General features: G+C 52.3%; 1 protein-coding gene across 1 annotated transcript in view; it reads left to right on the top strand.

Moving 5' to 3' along the window:
• COL4A2 (collagen type IV alpha 2 chain) overlaps positions 1-23649 on the top strand; it is a 207400-nt gene that overhangs the window by 149647 nt on the left and 34104 nt on the right. The window contains exons 20-28 of the mRNA XM_064361876.1: positions 3187-3279; positions 4622-4785; positions 7877-7949; positions 8041-8147; positions 11527-11728; positions 12112-12171; positions 13243-13299; positions 15801-15908; positions 19888-20109. Coding sequence (XP_064217946.1) covers positions 3187-3279; positions 4622-4785; positions 7877-7949; positions 8041-8147; positions 11527-11728; positions 12112-12171; positions 13243-13299; positions 15801-15908; positions 19888-20109 — 1086 coding nt within the window. The remainder of the gene's footprint in view (positions 1-3186; positions 3280-4621; positions 4786-7876; positions 7950-8040; positions 8148-11526; positions 11729-12111; positions 12172-13242; positions 13300-15800; positions 15909-19887; positions 20110-23649) is intronic.

The raw sequence follows: 23649 nt of genomic DNA, 5'->3' as shown, positions 1-23649 counted from the left end.
TAAACCAGTGGTTTACTAGTATAAGTCAACTGCAAACAAATGAATTCCTGATCTGTATTGTAGGCTGATGAGGAAATTAATAAAATGAATGGAATGGTATCAGGTCAATGTTACCAGCTAAAAATTTTAAAAGCTTACAACTTAAATTCTCTAATTATATATATTATGCCTGTGAGACACATTGTTTCCAAATTAACATTTTTAAAGCAACTTCTTATACCAAAAGTAGTCCACCACAATGGCCTTTGGAAAATGTGTGTGTGGTTGTAGTTTAATAGGAATGACCTTGATTCCCATGGAGTTCTGGGACTTTTCCCCTGGAGTGAAATTGTTAGATTCCTCTCTTGTTAACTACATTTCATCCTGTTTTATAGGTTGCTACTGATGAAAACCAGAATTTTTAGTATTTTGCAGCTCCAGTAAAATCAAACCGTGAAGACAGTTTTCTTTCCGGGTGAAATATTTCGCTTCCCCCGTTCTAGTTCGGTTAACTGAATTTCGTTCTGGGAAGTTCTGTTCCACTGTAGAGTAAGTCAGCATAGACCTGGCTTGTTCGGCCAGGGGCTCTTTGTGGAAATCAAGCTGCAGACATCTAAGAGGCACACTGCTATTCTATAGGACTCATTGAAACGACTAATATATTAGAGAAAAGGAGAGCAGCAGGAAGCAAAGAAGGCTGTCGCCTTCAGAGGGCCACTCTGTGCCTTTGGGACTAGATTTGCAAAGCATCCGATGCTTACCTTGTAAGGAGCACCCACAGCCTCTTTGTCCTGAGTGAATGACGTGTCTCAGGTTGACAGTGCTGACATCTCTGAAGTATGTGTGATTATCTTTCTCTACCTGTGACACTGCATGTCTCATCACACAGTGGGAGAGCTTGGCGACATACAGAAAAGCTCACAACATCCACAACTGACCGGACACAGCAGCTGACCTGGTCCCAGGTCACCCTTTGTCCCCTGCAGCGCAGGGTGTGGCGGCAGCCTCTCCTCCTGAAGGTGCTGTCTTATCCCCTCCCCTCCCGGGAAATCCCCCTACCCCGCCACCCCGACATCTCTCCCCTGAAGCTCCTGCCCTCCCTGCACTCCCTGCCTAGATGAAGCCGTCCTCCGCATGAAAGAAAATGGCAGTGTGTGCCGGGCGCCCTCTCATTTCCTCTGCAGCCCCAGTCTGTGTTCTCAGCTATGCACAGAAACCGCTAACTTGACACAGAGTCAACCCTACGTATGTGTCTCACAAATACCTCAAGCTGTGCAGTTCAAAATGGAGCTCTGGACCTCCTCCCTCCCCACCCCCTGCCGCCTGCAGGCCTCTCCCTTGGTCCTTACCCCTCTGCAGAAGCCCATGAGCTCAGCAGGACCCTGGGCTGCTCTGGGTCCCTCGCACATCCTGGCAGGTCCCACTCTCCAATGCTGTGTGTGCCCTTGCTCTCCACCACCGCTTCCCACGCAGGCTGCTAGGACGACACCCACTCCCTTCCCTCGACAGCCCGTCATCCTCATGGCAGATGCGTAGCCTCCCTCCCTCCTCCATGCCCCTTAATGGCTTCCTACTGCCCTCGATAAAACCCGAGTCCGGTTTCTTCCCTCCCTCTGTGCAACTCTGCCCTTCACTCCCGACCCTCTGGCGCTGGCCTTCCCCCTACTTCAGGGCCTTTTAGAAACCTTGTCCTCTCTCTGGAACATTCCCTCCCGCTACCTACTTGGGGGGCTCCTTTTTCTTCTTTGGGCTTTCATTTAAGCATCACTTCCTCAGAAAGGACTTTCCTGACCACCCCCAAACTTTCCAATGGGCTCTCCCTGCTATTTTTCCTCTGTTCTCACAGCACGGGCCATCATTTAAAATCCACATTCGTGTGTTCACACATCGTGTGTTTCATGTGTGTCTCCACATCTAAGCTGTGAGCTCCATGAGAGTCCTTCGGTTTCATTTCCAGTCGTATGCACGCAGCACCTGGTACACAGCCTGGCAGAGCATAGCCACTGGATGGGTGTTTGACGAACGCATGAATGAATGAGCTACGATACCTGTGCAGTGAGCAAACTGCAGGGGAGAGTATTCATTTCCTTGTTTTCATGGACATTTGTACTCACCAGCAGTTCTCTGACATGCACACTCCCCTGCTGCTTCTAAGCAGATAGCTAGGTTCTTTAAAGTTAGAGTTTTCTCGCCTGCCTTTTGTAATGGCCTCATTCCCAGCTCCTCTGAGGTTCCATGTAGTGTGTAGGCAACATGCCTTTTCATTCGTTGGGGGAGTGTCATTTACCCGTCGGAGCTCTGGCCTTACTGGATTTAACAGTGAGGACGGATTGCTGCCGGGCACACCTGCAGAGCGTGCACCCAGCCTCGGCGTCTGTCCTGCAGACGTGCCCCCTCCTCCTGCCACCAGATGGCACTCTTCTTGTCCAGTGTGACACTGCACACTTTACCGGCGTTAAGAGTGTGTTTCTTGCACCGTCACCATCAGGGATGTCCCCGTCTGGATCACTGAGTCCTGCAGGAGTTGTGGGGGAGAGGGTCAGAAGGGGAAGGTGGTGGGGGAGGTCATCCAGTGCAGTCGACCATGCTGAACCCAGATTGACCATAACATTTAATTAGCATAACAGTTATGCTAACAGTGTGTGTGCGTGTAAGGCGTGAAACAGGAAAACAAGTGCTGGGGGGAGGCACACGTGTATCTCCATTCCCATTTCAGAAAAAGATCAAAATGGAAAACCGCTTTCATCTCTTTTTTTTTATCTTTTGGGGGGAACCAGAGTGTGTAGCAGCCTTGGAATCCAAGTGACGTGATCAAAAAATCAGAACCTTTCTTAGTACTCAGTGTGTCTCAGAAGGAATGATTGTTATCCCTATACTTTAATGGAAAAACTAAATTTGCAGACTCAGATTTCTTTCCAACCCTGAAGGCTGTTACCACAAAACAGACTAAGTTTTCTTTTGAAAAAATGTGCTTTTGTTTATGGAATTGGGGTTTATGGGTCATTTGGGGAGCCCTGACCTGGGTGGGACACTGGGCGTCTCTGTGGTGCCCATGCCCTGTGTCTGGGTGGGACCCTGGGCGTCCGTGATGCTGGTGCCCCTCATCTGGGTGGGGCGCCAGGCAGCCATGGTGCCAATGCCCCGCGCGTAAATGGGACCCCAGGCGTCCGTGGGGCTGAGGCCTTGTGTCTGTGGTTGTCTCTCTAGGCTTCCTGTTTGGCCTGAAAGGAGCAGAAGGAAGAGCGGGCTTCCCTGGGCTTTCCGGCTCCCCTGGAGCCCGCGGACAGAAGGGATGGAAAGGTAAGGATGTGTGGGAGACGTGGAATGAGGAGGACAGCCTGGCCTTTCCGAGTCCCCTCACCTTGCAGAAGGTGAAATCCGTCCCCCACTCACGTGTTTGGAGATGTAAATGAGCCTGCATGTCTCTCCCAGCCTCCTGTCCCCATGACGGTGACACTGAGAGGGAGGCGCCTGGAGCCGGTGGTGCTGTCTGAGCACTTGGCCCCCAGGCCTCACCGTCCCTGCGCACCGTCTGCCATCCTCGTCACTGACCTTCCCAAGCAGTGCTGAGCCTGCTGCTGGGTTGAAAGGGAAACAGTTACTTCTTAGGCTGCACTCAGGTGATGTCTCAATGGCTCAGCTCCAAGGCAGTGTAACAGAGGTCTGTGTAGAGACCTCTGTCCATGGCGAGGTACTGGTGTAGTCACCATCTCTGGTCCCACTGAGACTCAGCGGAGCGACGTGGCTTGCCTGGGTCTCCCTCCCCGTTGATGAGGAGGTGAACTTGGAGCAGGTGGTCTTTGCACCTGACCCTTCCCAGTCACCTCAGGGACTCTGCCCCTAGCTTGAGGCCATCCTCTGTGAGGCTCTGTGGGCCCCTGGTGTGGTGCAGGGTGTGCTCCTGCTCAGCTCCCCCTCCCTGAACGTGGGGAGCACTTCCTGGCACTCACCACGCCCTGGCTGTTTTGGCATATGTGGGATGGGCAGTGCATTTAGCACCCTACTGTGGATGGGCATGACCTGAGAGCAGGCACCGCAGGGCCTGGGGAAGTGGGGCCTCCCCACTGGGCATCCTCTCTGCCCTGGGGGAGCCAATCCCTGCCACCAGCATGGTGCTCCCTTGCTGCCCAGCTCCCTGGGTTCAGCCATGGCAAACAGAGGAAGAGAGGTCAGACATGTCTTCCCTGCTTACCTGTGACTTTCCATGACCTTGGCCTCTGAGGCCAGGGCTCTTTCCCTCTCTGCCCGCTCCATGGAGCCGGCTCCTCCCCTCGGCCCGCTGGCCCAGTGGTGGCAATCTTCAGCTCTGAGTGCTGAATTCCTTCACCTCCTTCACACTCCCCACAACTCTACCTATGCCTCTGAATGTGGTCCCAGTTTTTAAGTATCTTTAGTAAATATCAGAGTCCAGTTCTGAACCCCGTGACACTGTGAGTGAACATGTGAGTCACTCAGTCTGAGCCTTAGTTTTCTCATCTAAGAAATGGGGCTCACAGTGCCCATCAGAACAGATAGTGTGCATAGAGGACCAAGCGCAGCACCCAGCTCTCCCCGCCACCCGATACCCTCTCCCGCCACCCGATATACCCTCTCCCCACCACACTGAGAGGAACAAGGAGGTCCTCCTCTCCCTCATCTGCAGGTGATGCTGGGGACTGCAGATGTGCCGAAGGCGATGAACCTGTCAGAGGTCTTCCAGGACTGCCAGGACCCAAGGGCTTCCCAGGCATCAACGGGGAGCCAGGGAGGAAAGGGGACAAAGGAGACCCCGGCCAACACGGCCTTCCTGGGTTCCCAGGACTCAAGGTGAGCAACAGTTTCATCATGAAGCTGGCAAGACACTCCGAGGCCTCTCCAGGTGTCCCATTCTTGCCTTTTATCTGCTTCAGACCAGCAACACTCATGGACCCAAGGGATGGCTAAACCATTCAAAAAACCCACATACTACAAGACGGACTTTCTCAGGTCCACTGGTGAGACTGAGAAGGGGTGCAACTGACAGCTCTTGAAAGAGTTCAATCGGGGGTCACCACATGACCCAGAAATGCCGCTCCTGGGTGTATCCCCAAGAGACTTGAAAGCACATGTCCACACAAACACACACAGACACACACACACACACACCAACGTTCAGAGCAGCCTTGTTCAAAATAGGCAGAAGGTGAGAACCACGCAAATATCCATCCCTGATGAATCGGCTAACTCTATACAGCATCTGTACGATGGAATAGCACCCACCTTTACATGGAACGTGGTATGCCATGTGGATTAAGACCCACACAGAAGAACACACACTATCACGTGCTATCTGACTCTATTCACATGGAATGTCCACACAGGCACCCTAGAAACAGGAAGTTGATTGGTGGCTGCTGCGGGTGGGGGTGGGGGTGGGGAGTGGCTGTTTAATGGTGTGCGGCTTGTTTTTGATATCATGAAGATGTTCTGGAATTAGATGATAGTGGTGGTTGCACAACCTTGTGAAAACACTAGAAATCACTGAATGTTATGCTTTAAAATAGTGAATACTTTGCTATATGAATTGTATATCAAAAAAACTGCTATCATTTTTAATGTAAAGCACATTATTTATTGAACATTCACCTTCTCAAGTTCAGCAAGAACTGATTTAGCATTGTTGGAAGGCTTCCATAACCTGATAAAAAGCAAGACCTTTTGATTTTTAAGTAGTGCACGTGCCTGTGTGGAGGTGTGGACCCCGCACACATCAGCTCGTGGCCTTTATTCTGTGCCTTATAAAAAGGTCACGGGCAGCAGACCTTTCTTCCCCAGCAGATTTTAGCTGACCTAAGATTTCAAAGTGAATTTCAAATGTAGACAAAGGAATTATACTTTTTAACTTAAAAATAGAAGTTTAGGAAATTTAGAGAGCAAAAAGTTCATTATTTTACATATTCAGCAATAGAGGGAAAAAAATTGCTCAGGACACTTGGCCAAGGAAGCTTGAAACATCTGACTCCACAGCACGGAGGAGAACTGTGCTCCCGCCGAGCTGCGGTGCCGACGCTCATGACGCCCGACTGCTTCATGAACGGAGCGGTGCCGGCGAAAATGAGACCCGGGCACCTCACTGATCCATGCCGTAGGTTTCTCAAAAAACAAATAGGAAAATGCAAAAAAAAACAGCAGGCGCCCCATTTTTCCCCAGTTTAGAAAGGATACAATCTCCGAATCATGGCTGTCTAAGCAGAAACAGCGGCTCAAGTGTTCAGAAAAAGTGCATGTGGTAGGAATTGCAGATACACTAATGGCAAAGCTGGGAGGATCTTCAGTTGTTTCAGAAGTGATTCAGTATTTCCTAGAAGCCAAGTGGATCCCATTCTGTGCCCCTGAAATGTCTAAAACCTTCTCAGCACACACGCCCACAGAACTTGCGTTCAAACGCTGCTGGCTCTGCCTGGTGTCCTGCACTGAAATCTGTGATTGTCTGGAAACCCCACTGCAGTGGGAATACCTGAGGCCATTCGGGAGTGTTTTGGTTAGTTTTGCTTTGTTTTTAATATTTGTACTGGTACAGTCTGGCAGAGTTTAAAGTGTGGGAGTGGGTCACTAAGCCCGTCCCTCTATCCATGTACCCAACGTGTATTGATGAATGGGCCTGGTCTGTGTGTGAGGCACTCTCCTAGATTCTAAAATAATGCAAATTTATTTGCATCCTAAAATAGTTGCAAAGAACTAAATAAATCACGACTATGTGGAATTTTCTAGGAGAAGGGAAACTCCAAACACTTGCAACATTCCATTTAATTAAAGCAGCTCCACACATTCTCATATTCTTGGAAATGGCATCAACCAAGATATGCCAAAAGCTAGCACAGCTCACACTTGAAAACACAACCCTGAGATGGGTACCCTGCTCACTTTTGCTTGTGGGAAGAGCTGGACACGATCTTCCAGGCTGCGATTTGAGAGTCCCTGCAGGCAGCTTCTTTCTAAAGTGTGTTTCTCCCAGCTGTAACCTCAGTGCAGGAAACAGATGGTCTATTAAATACCATTCATTGTTCTCAATATTCAATTATCAGAAAATTTTATCCTCCATACCTGGATTAACCTGCTTGGCTCCTAAGTGACCATGGTTTAGAGGAAGCCACCTTGAGTTTGAGTTCAGCACTTCTCAAAAGGCGCTGGCCCCGCAGATCCCTGGGGCTCTGTGGAGAAACGGCAGTGACTCAGCTGCCCCGGGCTGCAGCCTGTGTGTCCACACCACTGGGCAGGGCCCAGGGACACTGAGGATGGGCCTAGGACCTGGCTTTCCCTGTCCAGCCACCTGTGGCCACTTCCGCTGCATTGTATTGATTGATTGATTGATTGATTGAGGCTGAGTCTCACTTTGTCTCCCAGGCTGAAGTGCAGTGGGAAGATCTCAGCTCACTTCAACCTCCGCCTCCCAGGTTCAAGAAATTCCCCCTCCTGCCTCAGACTCCCAAGTAGTAGGGACTACAGGTGTGTGCCAGCACACTCTGCTAAGATTTTGTATTTTTAGTAGAGATGAGGTTTCACCATGTTGGCCAGGCTGGTCTCAAACTCCTGACCTCAAGCGATCTGCCCGCCTCGGCCTCCCAAAGTGCTGGGATTACAGGTGTGAATCACCGCACCCAGCTGCATTGTAATTATATAAAGTTAAAGGCAATGTGCCACCCAGTTCCTCAGCCCCACCACCCCAGCTCCAGTGCTCGAAGCCACTGCGGCCTGTGGCCCCCACACTGGGCAGCTGGATGGGGGCATGTCCAGCGTCACAGAAAGCGCTCCTTGGATGCCACTCGGCTTGCTGACGTGACTGCCTTCAAGCTGTGTGAGATGAAAACGCTTGCCAGCCGTCTTCTCAGACCCTCACAGTAGCAAGGAGGAAGAAATATTTTTTGTCTGTTTTCCACAGGGAGTCCCTGGCAATGTTGGTGCTCCCGGGCCCAAAGGAACAAAAGGAGATTCCAGAACAATCACAACCAAAGGTCAGTTCCTCCGTGGCCACGCGGCCCCTGGGGCACTTAGCCTTCCTGTGGGTGTAGGCCTGAGCCACTTCACGTGCAAATCCCTTCCCAGGTGAGCGGGGACAGCCCGGCGTCCCAGGTGTCCCCGGGATGAAAGGTGACGATGGCATCCCAGGCCGCGAGGGGCTCGATGGATTCCCCGGCCTCCCAGGCCCTCCCGTGAGTAGCCACAGACCGTGCGGCAGCTCGGACCTCTCTTCATCATCCTTCATGTTCTGACGCCCACAAAGCAAGCGGTGTTGATATCAGCACCAAACCACCCATGCATAGGACAGGTTGCTCCTTCGGCTCGTTCCGTTCTTAATGAGCAGAAATCAGATCTTTTAGGGAACAGTGAATTAAGTTGGAAGCCAAGCCCTGACTGAACATTTAAAAGTCGACGACCAAATAAATATTCCTCCTGGTATAACAGAATAAGATACCCCCCCCAAAAAAAATAGAATGTTCTAAAATAGGTGGTGGAACCCTAATTTTTTAAGGTAAATCCTAAAAGATACAATTTCATTTTTGCAACCAACACACACTGGTGTTGAAGGACGGGATATCTAGTAACATGCAGCGACCCCGGCATCGATTCCTCGGGGGAGGCTGGGGTCAGAGGCGAGGGAGGCAGCCACGGAGGGAGACAAGACCCCTCCTGCGCCCCCTCTGGCCTCTGAGCCCCTCCCTGCCGTGACCGCCATGCCTCCCCACCGCAGCTCCGGAGCCTTCCCTCTCCTCAGGCCCTGCAACCTTCTTTCTCACCTCTTTCTCTTCTAGATTCCATTTTCCTCCCTCTGGTCACCAAGCCTGTGCCTCCTTAAGCTCTTTGTACGAGTTTCCTGGGGCTGAGGCCACAAAGTGCCACAGACTGGGCGGCTGAGACATCAGACATGTATGGTCTCACAGCTCTGGAGGCTGGAAGCCCCACATCGAGGTGTCTGCAGGCCTGGTTCCTTCTGAGACAGTGCGGGAGGAGCTGTGCCTACCCTGCTCCCGGCTTCCGGGAGCTCCGGCATTCCTCGGCTTATAGACGGCCGTCTCCTCTGTCTTCCCATCATCTGTCCTCCCTGTGTGTCTGTCTCTGGGTCCATTTTTATAGGGAGAGCGGTCATCTGGGAATGGGCCCATCCTAAAGACCTCATCTTACCTTGAGCGTCCTCGAAGACCTTATTTCCAAATAAGGTCACAGGTCTAGGTCCAGGGATTAGGACTTCAGCATCGTGGGGGACAGTCGAAATCACAATTCTCTTCCTCCTCCTCAGAGCCTCACACCTGAATTCTAGCTGCAGCTTATTTGCCTCATTCCACAACCCACACCTTCTCTAGTTTTAATGTGGGTAACATCTGTAGTAACACTCTGGAGTGCAGTGGTACAGTCTAAGCTCACTGCAGCCTCGAACTCCTGGGCTCAAGCCGTCCTCTCCCTCAGCCTCCCACGTGGCTGGGACCACAGGTGCGCACCAGCACACCCACCCAATATTTTTTAAATTTTTTGTAGAGACGAGAGCTCTCTATGTTGCCCATGCTGGTCTCAAATTCCTGGGCCCATGTGACTCTCCTGCCTCGGCCTCCAAAAGCACTGGTTTTACAGACGTGAGCCACCACACCCAGCCCACATTCTTACAATCTAAGTGCAGTTTTTTGAGGCCAGAGAGCACAGATAATTCTATGATTGGGTATCTTAAAAATCTTATCTGGGAGGCAACAGGGTTAATAAGAGGCAAAGCCTTAATTGGTCACTTTAGCCAGGAGAGGAGGATGACTAATGATTCCTGTGGTTGGAACAGTCTTTTGCCTGTTCAGTGTGTCACGTGGGGTGGGGTGGTGAGTGTGTGTGTGGTGCATGGTGTGCTCATGTGTGTATATGTGTGGTCTGTTTGATTCTGGATTTGTTACGGTCATGGTGGCCTTTCCTGGAGTTGGTGCCTTCGTGAAGTTGGTGACAGGAAGTGTCCAACCATGGGGTCCACCCACCCCTGCAGCTCCCAAGCCAGTCTCAGCCCAGCTGTGGGCAGGTGGTCGGAGCAGAGGTAGGGGTGGGGGTGAGGGTTAGGGTCAGGGAGAGCCCTGTAGCCTCAGCTTCCCATTCTCGAGACACAGGGGCTTCTCCCAGTGCTTGTGTGCCTTCCGTACTCGGTGGCCTCTCTAAGCCAAGAATCTCAACTTCTGCCTTTAGAAAGCTCGTGATCCTGCCCACGCCACCTTCCAGCAGCAGCATCCCCATCACCGTCCACTAAGTTGGGACATCTGCCCTGTGATCTCTGCAACAGGCTGTTCCCCTCCCCTGTGCAAAACAGTAACACACAGGGATGCATCGCTCAATCAGGGCCCCATAAATAGAGAGGGCTGCACCGGGGTCCCTGCCTCGCTCTGTCATGCCTTTGACAAGGAAGGGGCTGTGGTGTCAGTGGAGAGCAGGTGACAAGGGGCTGTGGCGTCAGTGAGGAGCAGGTGACAAGGATGGGGCTGTGGCACTGGTGGAGTGCAGAGTTGGATTTCATATAAGCCGCTGCCTCGCTGTCATGAGAACACCCAGCCTCGTCCCATGGCCCAGGAGATGGGTGGCTTATGTGCAGGGCTATTTCAGCAGCACGCGGGGACAGCACTGCTGCCGGCCTCCCCACTCCATCCCTGCACCTCCCACCTGCACCCACTAGTCGGTGCTTTCATCCACAGGGTGGCCCTCTCCCTTCCCAATCCTGTAATCTCGCCTGACTTCTGAGCGGCACACGGCTCTTTCCTTGTGTAAATGAGCTTCCTTTCCTTTAACAACGTAGCGTCCCTTGTGAATAGGAGCTGTGTCACCGATGCTAAATTATATCAACACATTCGTGTGTTTCTCCCTCCACCCACAGTACAACACACAAGTCTCTGCCCTCGCTGTTCTGGGGATGGAGGCCCAGGCTGTCTCTGCCCTCGCTGTTCTGGGGATGGAGGCCCAGGCTGTCTCTGCCCTCGCTGTTCTGGGGATGGAGGCCCAGGCTGTCTCTGCCCTCGCTGTTCTGGGGATGGAGGCCCAGTCTGTCTCTGCCCTCGCTGTTCTGGGGATGGAGGCCCAGGCTGTCTCTGCCCTCGCTGTTCTGGGGATGGAGGCCCAGGCTGTCTCTGCCCTCGCTGTTCTGGGGATGGAGGCCCAGGCTGTCTCTGCCCTCGCTGTTCTGGGGATGGAGGCCCAGGCTGTCTCTGCCCTCGCTGTTCTGGGGATGGAGGCCCAGGCCGTCTCTGCCCTCGCTGTTCTGGGGATGGAGGCCCAGGCTGTCTCTGGGGAACTGATCCAGGCTGATGCAGGGGAACTGGCGAGTGGGGAGAGAGAAACGCTCAAGCATGTGCGTGCACTTCCAGCACCGGCTTCCGTGGTGTTGCTCACGCTGCTGCTTGGTCTGTCGCTGGCCTGTGACCTGCAGACCGTGGCACCAGGTTCCTGTTCATCCCTGTTGTCTTTCTGTTCTGGATCCATAGCTCAGAATTCCAGGAAGTGGGAAAGGAAGCAGGGAAGTCGAGGCGATCTTTAACATTGGTTTATATTTTAAGAAGAGTAAACTGAATTTTCACACAGGGCGATGGCATCAAAGGCCCTCCAGGGGACCCGGGCTATCCAGGAATACCTGGAACAAAGGGTTCTCCAGGAGAAATGGGTCCCCCAGGACTGGGCCTTCCCGGCCTCAAAGGCCAACGTGGTTTCCCTGGAGACGCCGGCTTACCTGGACCACCCGGCTTCCCAGGCCCTTCCGGCCCCCCAGGCACCCCAGGACGAACAGGTATGAAGGATTCCTCCCATTTACCTTTCACAGCCCTGAGACATTCTGCACTTTCCTTTGTCATATAGACGTTTCCCTGTAGAGTCAGATGACGATGCTGTTTCGCCTCATCTGTTCTCGTACGTGCAAAGGATGACCCAACCGTGGGGTTTCTGGGCCCCCATCTGCCTCCCCTCAGCAGCTGAAACACACAGCCTCTGCTCTAGGACTGCAGTCATGGAGGCCGTGCCCTGTTCCCTGCCCACACCACAGCCTTCCTGCCCCACCAGCAGCACACGCGACACACCGACACACACACCTTCACACACGTGCACGCCCAGGACGAGCCAGTAACTTTTACCCGTTTCAAAATTGCCTCACTCTGTCCTTGTGTCCTCCCCCAGATTGTGACCCAGATGTGAGAAGGCCCATTGCAGGTGACAGACAGGAGGCCGTCCAGCCAGGTACTGTGGGAAGTGCAGGTGGCTTTAGGATGCTGGAGAACTCGTTGGTCTGCCGGTTAAGCTCTTGCAGTGTGCATAGGATAAGAAATGTTAATAATATGTGCAAGCCACGTTTGATTTCCACAGCACTAGCAGAGTGGCCTCGTGAACACTGTACATTGCATGAATAACAACCTGGTAGAAGCGGAGAGACATTTGACCAATCCCCTCTCATCAGAAATCCTTTCCCATTAGAAAGAGCCAGTGCAGAGGCCGGACGTGGTGGCTCACGCCTGTAATCCTAGCACTTTGGGAGGCCGAGGTGGGTGGATCACCTGAGGTCAGGAGTTCAAGAAAGAGCCAGTGCAGTCCAAGTCAGCTCCACAGGCGCGTGTGCTGCCGGGAGGAACCAGGCAGGGAAGGCTGAGCCCTCCCCGGACGGTGGCCAGGATGGCAGGCCAGGATGGGAGCCTGGTCCAGACTCCCAGGCACACAGACAAAGGAACGCTTCCAGAGTGACTGTTCTTGCAAGAGAGCTTCTTAGACAAAGGGCAGATGGCACGGTACCCCTGCCGAGTGTCACTGCTCCTGGCCACACCAACCAGAAGTGCCTGCAGCCTTGGTTTAATTGTTCAAGGTGGCTGATTGCTGTGGTTCTCTCTGAACATATGCAAAGTCACAAGGAGAAGTGAAGGAATTCACTTTGAAATCGAGGCTGTCTGCATCGCTGGTAGACGCTTCTAGACAGAAGTAAAGCGTCCACACTGACTGGCAGAGAGCAGCCGGTCTCACTCGGTTTGCTCCGAGGCACTTGCCCTGGGAGGGAATGAATCGTTTCCCAGCACAGCGCCAGTTTTTATTTGACTAGACTGGCTTCGTGTGCATTTTGTACTGATATTTAGATTTCATTACACAAGGAAATCAAACTTTTATTTACATCAGAACCAAGATGAATTAAATCATTAAGTTACTCTGATCATAAAATGGTAGCCGGCTTGCACGGCTCATGCTTTTGACCTTGGTGATCCCCAAGGCCGTGGGACCGAGCGTTCAGGATTGCTTGGGCTCATCTTTTCTCCTGTCTGTCCCCAGGTTGCGCAGCAGGGCCCAAGGGATTGCCAGGCCTGCCAGGACCCCCAGGCCCCACAGGTAATGCACGGAGCGAACCCCGAGTGCACCCAGCCTTCCTCCCACGTCTTCACGCTCTGTGTCCCCCTCGCCCATCTTTCCTCTCGTCCTGCATCCCCCACCCCAGACATGGCCGTGTCCAGCATCTTGGCACAAACTGATCTCCTCCTACGGGAAGCCCACTGCCATTTGCCACTATAGAAAAATGAGTCCGGTAGCTGACACTTAGTTGGGGCCAGGCTGGGAGAGAAAATTCAGCCGTGGCCACAGGGGAACGCCCGCAGGGGCAGAGATGGAACCTTGAGTTTAGGACTGGGAAGGGGTCGCACCTCTAGGGATTTTCATTTATGCTTTTTCATCCCAGGATCTAGGGGAAGAACCTACAGGAGAGAATTCTTTCTTTAGGATTTTGATTGACAGGAAACAGAAATAAACAAGGCTAGAGTGCTTGTCTCTAGCACCTGGGAGGGCCTGGGCTTCTGTCTGCTGGCCTGGGCATCTCCCAGCGGAAGAGCCCATGTGAGAAAGAGTCCGGGCGCTCTTCACAGAGCCCGTGCCAGGGCCGACCGTGCTGCTCGCGAGGCTGGAATGTCCGGTGTTGGCAGTGGGGGCCTGGCCGTTCACCATGACTCTCGAGATCCCCCACCTGCACCCAGACTCCGCTGTGCTGCGCTCCAGGGTCTCTGTGGCCCGTGAGCAGTGGGGAACACAGAGCCACGGCTTCTGCTAGAGCAGAGGGAGGGCTGGACCCTGCGAGGGGGCCCTGTGTCTGTGTCCATCAGCCCGGGAAAAGTGAGTTCTCTGGGCGGTAGGAATTCCCCTTTGGATGTCTCTCCCACTGGGCCTGTGATGGGGCCGGGCAGGCACACCACTTGGATACCTCGGCATTGCCAGAGCTGTTCTCATTTGTTCCTTCGGGAACTAAGTCCCTCCTGTGCAAGATGAATAGCGCAGACAGGTGTTCCAGATGCCTCCTGCTGCACAAACGATGCCCTCGCTACTTCCCATGATGGACTATACAGAGCGACAGTGGTGTAGTACACAGCACTGCGAATTAGGGAAGTGGACGGACGCATTCTGCGCGCCCCGGAGCTTCAGGGCGTCTTCAGATTGCACCATGATCACAGGGTCTGGGGACCACAGGCCAGATGCAGAGGCCTCATTTGCACTGTGAGCAGAGGTAAAGGCTCCTTGTGTTGTCGTCCAAGAACTGAGCTTGTATCTTCCGCACTCCATCGTCCTCGCCGGAACCCGTCCCCCGTCTAATTCCATCCATGGATTTCAACACCGTCACTCATACAGCAACCCCCAACATGGCGACAGCTCTGCATGTCTCAGATGCTCAGGGAGGATCAGAGGCCAGCATGCTCAGCACACACCCAGACCACAGCTGTGTCCCAAGGCCGGTCGCTGGGAAAGCCCAGAGGCCCGGGTGTGGGTTTCTGGGGCTCTGGGACTCCCTGAGCTATGGCTGGTTATTTCCATCTCACACCCAGGCCCCCGTTGCTGGGAGCCCCTTGCTGGCCTTCTGTCCACTCCTCCCTCTCACTCCTGTCATCCGAACACCACTTTCCAAGAGTGGAGGGTGGGTTTGCATCACACACATCCCCTTCCCTAGAGATGCCAGGAACGTGGATGAGAACGCATGGCCGGTGGATTTTGTGACGTTGGTGAGGAACATCAGCCCTTCCATTATCAGAAAACACCTCTGGAGCCCACACACCGGGCCAGGCAGGGTTCAAGTGTTTGAAAAGAGTCACCTGATGGTCCTGATGGTGGCCTCATGAGGCAGGCTAGTCACTCTCCCCACTTTACAGATGAGGAGACTGAGGCACAGAGAGGCTCAGAAAGTTGTCCACAGTCACACAGATAGAATAGGCAGGGCCAAAATTCCCAGCCAGGCCTTCTGACTCCACGTCCAAAGCCCTCATTTAGTGTACTGTGGAATCTCAATATTGGATATTACTGTTCTTACGGCTCCATCCATAAGCAGGATTTTAAACACTGAAGATCATTCTGTAAGCCTGGAGGTGCTATTTCGGCTGCCATTCCCCCAGCCCCATTACAAAACACTAAAGATCATTCTGTAAGCCTGGAGCCCCATTACGAAACACTGAAGATCATTCTGTAAGCCTGGAGCCCCATTACGAAACTGAAGATCATTCTGTAAGCCTGGAGCCCCAATACTAAACACTGAAGATCATTCTGTAAGCCTGGAGCCTCATTACAAAACACTGAAGATCATTCTGTAAGCCTGGAGCCCCATTACAAAACACTGAAGATCATTCTGTAAGCCTGGAGCCCCAATACTAAACACCGAAGATCATTCTGTGAGCCTGGAGCCCTGTTACGAAACACTGAAGATCATTCTGTGAGCCTGGAGCTGCTGTTTTGGCTGCCATTCCCCCAGCCCCATTAGTTCCCGGTTTCATGAGATCCACGTTAAGTTGGATGCCAAGTAAGACCATGCCCATTCATCCTCGTGGGACCTGATGTGCTTTATGGTTTATTTGGGTGTTTAGGTGCCAAAGGCCTCCGAGGAACCCCAGGCTTCTCAGGAGCTGATGGAGGACCAGGACCCAAAGGCTTGTCAGGAGACCCAGGTCGTGAAGGGTTCCCAGGACCCCCAGGTGAGTTGAGGTCAGACCCCCGTTCAGCCCCTGGGTTCCAGGGGGTGGGTGCGGCCCGTGTGTGGTTCATCAGCATCCAGCTCTGTTTTCTTCCAATGTGTAGAAACTGTTCTGACAAATACTTGACAGCTTTTGCACTTGGCCTTGGGATGTTAGAAATTCTTGATTTTCCATCTCTGACGTACTGGGTTTTTGCAGAAGCTACCTACAGATCTTGCAGGAAAAAGGAGACAGGTGTTGTGGAATGGCCATCCTCCACAACACCCGTCTCCTGGGTATGTCCTCAGTGTGAGTAAGGATTGATACTAAACATTCTAAGGGCAACGGAAAACTACTCTCTCCTGAGTGAACCATTCAAGGCATAAATAGCCCTCTCATGACGTGGCGGCAAGAGCTTGGGCGTTAATCTGTCTGTGGAGGAAAATGCGAGTGCTGCCTTTAACCAGCTGTGGTGAGGCGCGCCCACTTGTGTGTCAGCGTGCTCTGGAACACAGTCCGGCATCAGCAGACACAGGTGTCCTGTGGTTGTGCCACAGGTGATGTGCACGAGTGTGATGGCACTGCCTCGATTGTGAAGGTGCGCAAGTCTTTTTTTTTTTTTTTTATGAAATGGAGTCTCACTCTCTCACCCAGGCTGGAGTGCAGTAGTTCAGTCTCAGCTCACTGCAACCTCCACCTCCTGGGTTCAAGCGATTCTCCTTCCTCTGACTCCTGAGTAGCTGAGATTACAGGCATGCGCCACCACACCTGGCTAATTTTTGTGTTTTTAGTAGAGATGCGGTTTCATCATGTTGGCCAGGCTGGTCTCGAACTCCTGACCTCAGGTGATCTGCCCGCCTCAGCCTCCAAAGTGCTGGGATTATAGGCGTGAGGCACTGCGCCCAGCCATGCACATCTTCAACAGTGTTTGTCTAGTGAAACCATGGAAGCCATGCAGACAGCTTTCCACCCATGATGAAACATCCTTGCACAGGGTCCTGGGCAGGTTCTTCCAGCCTCTTCCGGAATCACGCTTGTCACCTAGAACCTGTGGCACACTGGAACTCTCTTATTGCTAGAAATTTCCTCCCTGGATACAGCCCACCTCCCAGGCGTTCTCACTGGGCTGTTCCTGAGCCACACAGTTGACTTCCTCATAACCACACACCCGGAGAGAGAGGGCCACATCTCTCGCAGACGCCTCGTGAACAGACAGAACTGACCCCAGGAACACACACTCTCCTTAGTAACAGCATTTCCATGCCCCTGGAATTCCCATCAGCCTAGGACTCCAGCTTATCAGGGTTCCTTTCCAGCCAGGCTCTAGAAGCTGAATAAAGCACTCCCCACGTCTGGAATATCACACAGCACGTCGACACTATTGCGTCCTTAGGTTGAACATCCTGCAAATATTCCCAGTGAACACTAGTCAAACCTACCTCTCTCTTGACCTCCACTCAGACAGCTGCATTTAAGCCGCGTTCAAGCCTCAGTGCAGACCTATGTGTCAGTCCCTGATAGGTGGCATCTTTCTGAATTTCATGTGCAGCCCGTAGGGACTGTTCCAAACCCTGACCCCATTTCCTTTACTATGATGTGTTGGGAAGCAGGCTTCCTGTGTTTGTATCAGGGCCCTGCTAAGAACAAGTCTGCAAAGGAAGTCTCCATGCCTCTGCCCCGGAGGATGGATCTCTGTGGTTTTGTTGCCCTGCTGGAAGTGTCTAAATATTTAGAAGTGCAGCACTGTCACTCTCGTGATTTCATATATGCTAAGTTTAAGCATTCGTGATTTTGAAAGAAGGATAATAATTCTTGAGCAGCTTCCTGCTGTGAGTGTGAAGGTGCTCTAGTGATTATGATTGGCGTGCATAGCCGTGTGCACGTGAACTCCATACAGGGTCCCCGTAGTGAGCGTGAAGGTGCTCTGGTGATTATGATTGGCGTGCATAGCCATGTGCACGTGAACTCCATACAGGGCCCCCGTAGTGAGCGTGAAGGTGCTCTAGTGATTATCATTGGTGTGCATAGCAGTGTGCATGTGAACTCCATACAGGGCCCCCGTATTGAGTGTGAAGGTGCTCTAGTGATTATGATTGGCATGCATAGCCGTGTGCACGTGAACTCCATACAGGGCCCCCGTAGTGAGCGTGAAGGTGCTCTGGTGATTATGATTGGCGTGCATAGCCGTGTGCACGTGAACTCCATACAGGGCCCCCGTAGTGAGCGTGAAGGTGCTCTGGTGATTATGATTGGCGTGCATAGCCGTGTGCACGTGAACTCCATACAGGGCCCCCGTAGTGAGTGTGAAGGTGCTCTAGTGATTATCATTGGTGTGCATAGCCATGTGCACGTGAACTCCGTACAGGGCCCCCGTATTGAGTGTGAAGGTGCTCTAGTGATTATGATTGGCGTGCATAGCCGTGTGCACATGAACTCCATACAGGGCCCCTGTAGTGAGCGTGAAGGTGCTCTAGTGATTATGATTGGTGTGCATAGTCGTGTGCACGTGAACTCCGTACAGGGCCCCCGTAGTGAGCGTGAAGGTGCTCTAGTGATTATGATTGGTGTGCATAGCCGTGTGCACGTGAACTCCGTACAGGGCCCCCATAGAGGGAATTGATGGGATGTGCCCTTTATCAGGCGATCTGGGCAGTTGCTCACGTGAGCTGGAAGCCTGTCCCACCATGAAATGTGAGCCCTTACATCATGAGGAGGGAGGCTGGGGCAGGCCGGGGGTGGGTGGTGATTGAGGAACGGATCAGTTTCTGGAACGCATGTTGCTTTTTATGGTGCTGAAATATACTTCTGTCACCACATGCAGAAGAGGATAAAACACCCAATTCAAGGATTGCAAAAAACAGAGAGAGTCCATTCCAGATCTAAGATCCACACATGGAAACCCAAGTGCCCGGCTCCCTGGTACAGTTGGTAACATTGCCAGGGAAAGTCATGTCACTTCATTGTGTGAGTAAATCACACTGTTAAAACTCTGAGTACGGTCCCACTGATTAGTGTCAGCTGAATCCAAATCCTTTATTCTGTGTGCCAAGCACGGGTGCACCAGTCACTCCCAGCTCCTCATGAGCAGGGCTGGCTGGACAGGCCCAGGAGGACCCAAGGCCCTGCTCTTTGGATCTTTTTGGTGAGATACACCCCAGAGAACACAGAGAACATTCCCTTTTCCATATCCAAATGTGGGAGTGCCGTGTACCTGATCCTGTCGCACAGAACCACCTGCCAAACTCCTCATCGCGGGCTTCTCTGCTGCGTGCGCAGCAGGGCGGGGCGGGAGAGGGGGGCGGTGACCTCAGAAGCCTTTCCTTCTGAGCACAATGTGACTGTCAGCTGTGGGAGTTCATTCTGAGGCCACATCAGGGCTGACTGCACCAAAAAAGGAAGTGACCTGATGAGATCATTTTATCCAGTGGCACCCATGAAAGACACAGGACAGCTACCTTCCCTCCATCCACAGAAGGGACTTGGTGGTTTTCAGTACAACAGAGGGTGTGTTTCCAAACGGACAGGGACGGGTTTCTACCAGGGAAATGTGTTTGTTTCTACAGTGGGCAGCGTTTTGGCTCTGACGGCCCTGGTCGTTCCCGCCTCCCTGGGATTTTTCATCCCAAAGTCCTGTTCCTCACTCACCACAACCTAGAAGTTCCCACAAAAGCTATGCTTTGGGGCTTATGTGCAAAGCAGGGGAACCCATGAATTATGCATTCCAGGTCCAAGGAGGCGTTCTTACGGGCTTGCCCACCTTTGCTCAGTTTTAGGGCTGGGGGCTGCATGGCAGGGGGAGCAGAAGAAGCGTAACCAGCAGAACAATGTGGCGAGGGTTGTAGCTTCCAAGAAGGGCAACAGGGACAGGGCCTCGAGCTGAGGAATGCCTTCTGAGGACCCCACAGGCAATTTTTTGCTGTTTCCAGCCTCTTTTTGACACTTCTCTTAGAACGCCATCTTGGTAACTTGTGGTTTGGGGCCCACCCATGTTTCCTTTTAGGGTTCATAGGACCCCGAGGATCCAAAGGTGCAGCGGGCCTCCCTGGCCCAGATGGACTCCCAGGTCCCGTCGGCCTGCCAGGTCCAGATGGGCCCCCTGGAGACAAGGGCCTTCCTGGAGAAGTCCTGGGAGCCCAGCCTGGACCACGGGGAGATGCTGGCGTGCCTGGACATCCTGGGCTGAAAGGCCTTCCTGGAGACAGAGGCTCCCCTGGATTCAGAGGTAAGTGCCCCATGGGGGAGCCAGAGGCCCCATCCCAGCCACACAGTGGCTTCCAAGGAGGAGCCCGGTCCCTTCTGGGGGATTTGGTAGGAAGCATGGTGCTGGCCCTCCACATCATTCCAACGCTCCTTTAGAATGTTTCTATGACAACACTGTGATTACATCCGGTAGCCAGTGCGGTCTGGCCATCTGAGGCCTTTGACAGGTACACATTGACTGATGTCATCAGTTCTCAAGTCGCATACGTCTGGCCATGACAGGCTCACTGGCTTTCTCAGCAGACTCCGTACAGTTGGTATGAGGAAAAGATGGGCCTGGCCATGCTTAGTCAGAGGTGAAGAAGGAAAATAGGAATAATCTGGAATGCAATGTTATTGACGTAAAAATTAATACTTTAAAAAAAATCTTAATGTTGTTTACAATGTTATCGATGTATCTCTATCAAAGTAGAGAGAGCACCCATAGTTTCATGAGTGACAGGGCATCCAGTGACTTTAAGGGTTCAACTGATGCCAGCTCGGCTTTGGGAACACCAGCCCCGAGCTTTACGAAAGATGATGCCATGAGTGACAAGTGTTCGCATTGGGGGAAGCCCAGGCTAGGGACTGCGAGATCACTGGAACCTGCCATTCAGTGTCCAAATCAAAAATGAGGCTGGGCACGGTGGTTCACACCTATAATCCCTACACTTTGGGAGGCCAAGGCAAGAGGATTCATTGAGCCCAGGAGTTCAAGACCATCCTAGGCAACATAGAGAGACCCCATGTCTACAAAAAAAAATCAGATAATTAGCCGGGCATGGTGTGCACCTGTAGTCCCAACCACATGGGAAGCTGAGAGGGGAGGATCCCTTGAGCCCAGGAGTTGGAGGCTGCAGTGAGCTATGATCGTTCCACCGTACTCCAGCCTGGGTGACAGAGTGAGACCCTGTCTCAAAAAGAAAAGAAGAAAAGAAAATGTGACTTGACGTGTTCACTGTTGATATGTTGATGGCAGTGTCGTTAGTCCTGCTGCCAACCCCAGGCCGAAAAGGCTTCTCTGTGGTGCGGGAAGCAGGTGCCCCTCCCCTGATTCTGCCGTCAGCCCACATCAGGCATCCTGGGCGAGGTGGAGGCTAGGCCTTGACTGGCAGGTGAACACATGAAGCTCAGAAGCATGAATTGGTTTTTGGATGTGTGTCAGATTCCTAGCAAGGCCTTGAGAGAGTGGGACCCAGAACGGGAGTTTTAATGATTATGAGACTGATCAGCACCCCCAGCTGTTGATACTAGGAAGAGCCCATGGGTGCCACAGTTCACAGAGAGAGCAAGGAAGAGCCTACGATGGCCAGAGTGCATGCATGTACACACACACACACGGTCACTTATGCACACACACACACATGATTACACACACGCCACACATACCCACACACGTGCCTATGCATGATCACACACTCATATACACACCACACATGTGCCTATGCATGATCACACACTCACATACACACCACACATACCAACACACGTGCCTATGCACATGCAACATGATCACACACATACACGCCACACATACCCACACACGTGTCTATGCATGATCACACACATACACACCACACATACCCACACACGTGCCTATGCATGATCACACACTCATATATACACCACACATGTGCCTATGCATGATCACACACTCACATACACACCACGCATACCAACACACGTGCCTATGCACATGCAACATGATCACACACATACACGCCACACATACCCACACACGTGTCTATGCATGATCACACACATACACAACACACATAGCAACACACGTGCCTATGCACACTCACATCACACAGTCACACGCCACACATACCCACACACGTACCTATGCACATTCACATGATCTCACACATGTGCCTATGCATGATCACACACTCATATGTACCACACATACCAACACACGTGCCTATGCACACTCAACATGATCACACACATACCCACACATGTGCCTATGCATGATCACACACATACACACCACACATGTGCCTATGCATGATCACACACTCACATACACACCACACATACCAACACACGTGCCTATGCACATGCAACATGATCACACACATACACGCCACACATACCCACACATGCCTATGCACACTCAACATGATCACGCACATACCGCACATACCCACACACGTGCCTATGCACACTCACACATCACATGCTCACACACCACACATCCCACATGTGCCTATGCACACTCACACATGATCACACACATACACACCACACATACCCACACACGTGCCTGTGCACACACACACAATCACACACACATACACACCACACATACCCACACACATGCCTGTGTACACACACACATGATCACACACTCACATACACACCACACATACCCACACACGTGCCTGTGCACACTCACATCACACACTCACATACACATCACACATACCCACACACATGCCTGTTTACACTCACACATGATCACACGATCACACGCACATACACATCACACATACCCACACACGTGCCTGAGCACACTCACACATGATCACACACATACACACCACACATTACCCACAGACATGCCTATACATGCTCACACATGATCACACACTCACACACCACACATATCCACACATGTGCCTATACATGCGCACACATGATTACACACATACACAGCACACATACCCACACACATGCCTATGCCCGCTCACACATGATCACACACTTAATACACATCCAACCCTGAACCAAGCCAGCTAGAGCAGGTCGCTGGGTGAAATGACAGGTCGGGGAGACCTTGTGCTGGGCCATCCAGGTCTCCCCTTTTCAGTCCTCCTGACTCTCTGTGTCATTTATGGAAGATAAGATACGAATCAGGGCTGTCTGCAGAAGCCGAGGACTCGGCGCTGAGAGGTGGGCTCCATGTGGCAGCCTTCCTGGTGGGCACTTAAATGAGTTCACAGAAGGCAAAGTGAAGGACGCACGTAGGTGGCTCGAGTGTCCACCTGCAACCCAGCTGTAAAACTCCTGCCCCAAGGTCTTTGACATAAGGGTACTTCTGGTAGAATTTTTGTCACTTAATTACTTCCTGCAGGCTTCAGAGCATTTGAGCATGAAGACAAGTGGCAGCAGGCTTGCTTTCAATGTCTTATTAAGGTCCTCACCATGATCGGCGTCACCTTTATGACATTAAGCCTCATATGCCTTGTTAGGCAGAATATTTTGGATGGTAAAAATCCTGACTCCCAGAGCATCAAAATTCCAAGTCACTATTTCAGTTTCAGTTCTGCTCACCAGTGCAACAGGAGCAGCGTGCAGACGGGTCCTGCTTCTGTTCGACGGGCTGTGCGGGGCAGCCGCAAACACACACAGGGGCACCCTGCACTTCTGAGCAGAACTCTCGGAATAAAATCATGCCACATCCACAGATGAGATGTGATTTTGCTGAGGGAGGCTGATTTTTAGCAGTGGTTCCTTTTTTAACAGATAGTCTATAAATGGAAAATAACCTGAAATATTCAGCTCCAAAGAAATAATC

The sequence above is a fragment of the Aotus nancymaae genome, unplaced genomic scaffold (assembly GCF_030222135.1).
Source record: "Aotus nancymaae isolate 86718 unplaced genomic scaffold, 86718_ANA_hifiasm-v0.15.2.pri h1tg000044l, whole genome shotgun sequence".
NCBI lineage: Eukaryota > Metazoa > Chordata > Mammalia > Primates > Aotidae > Aotus > Aotus nancymaae.
Note: the sequence above shows the minus strand (reverse complement) of the source record. Positions and strands in the feature narration are given on the sequence as shown.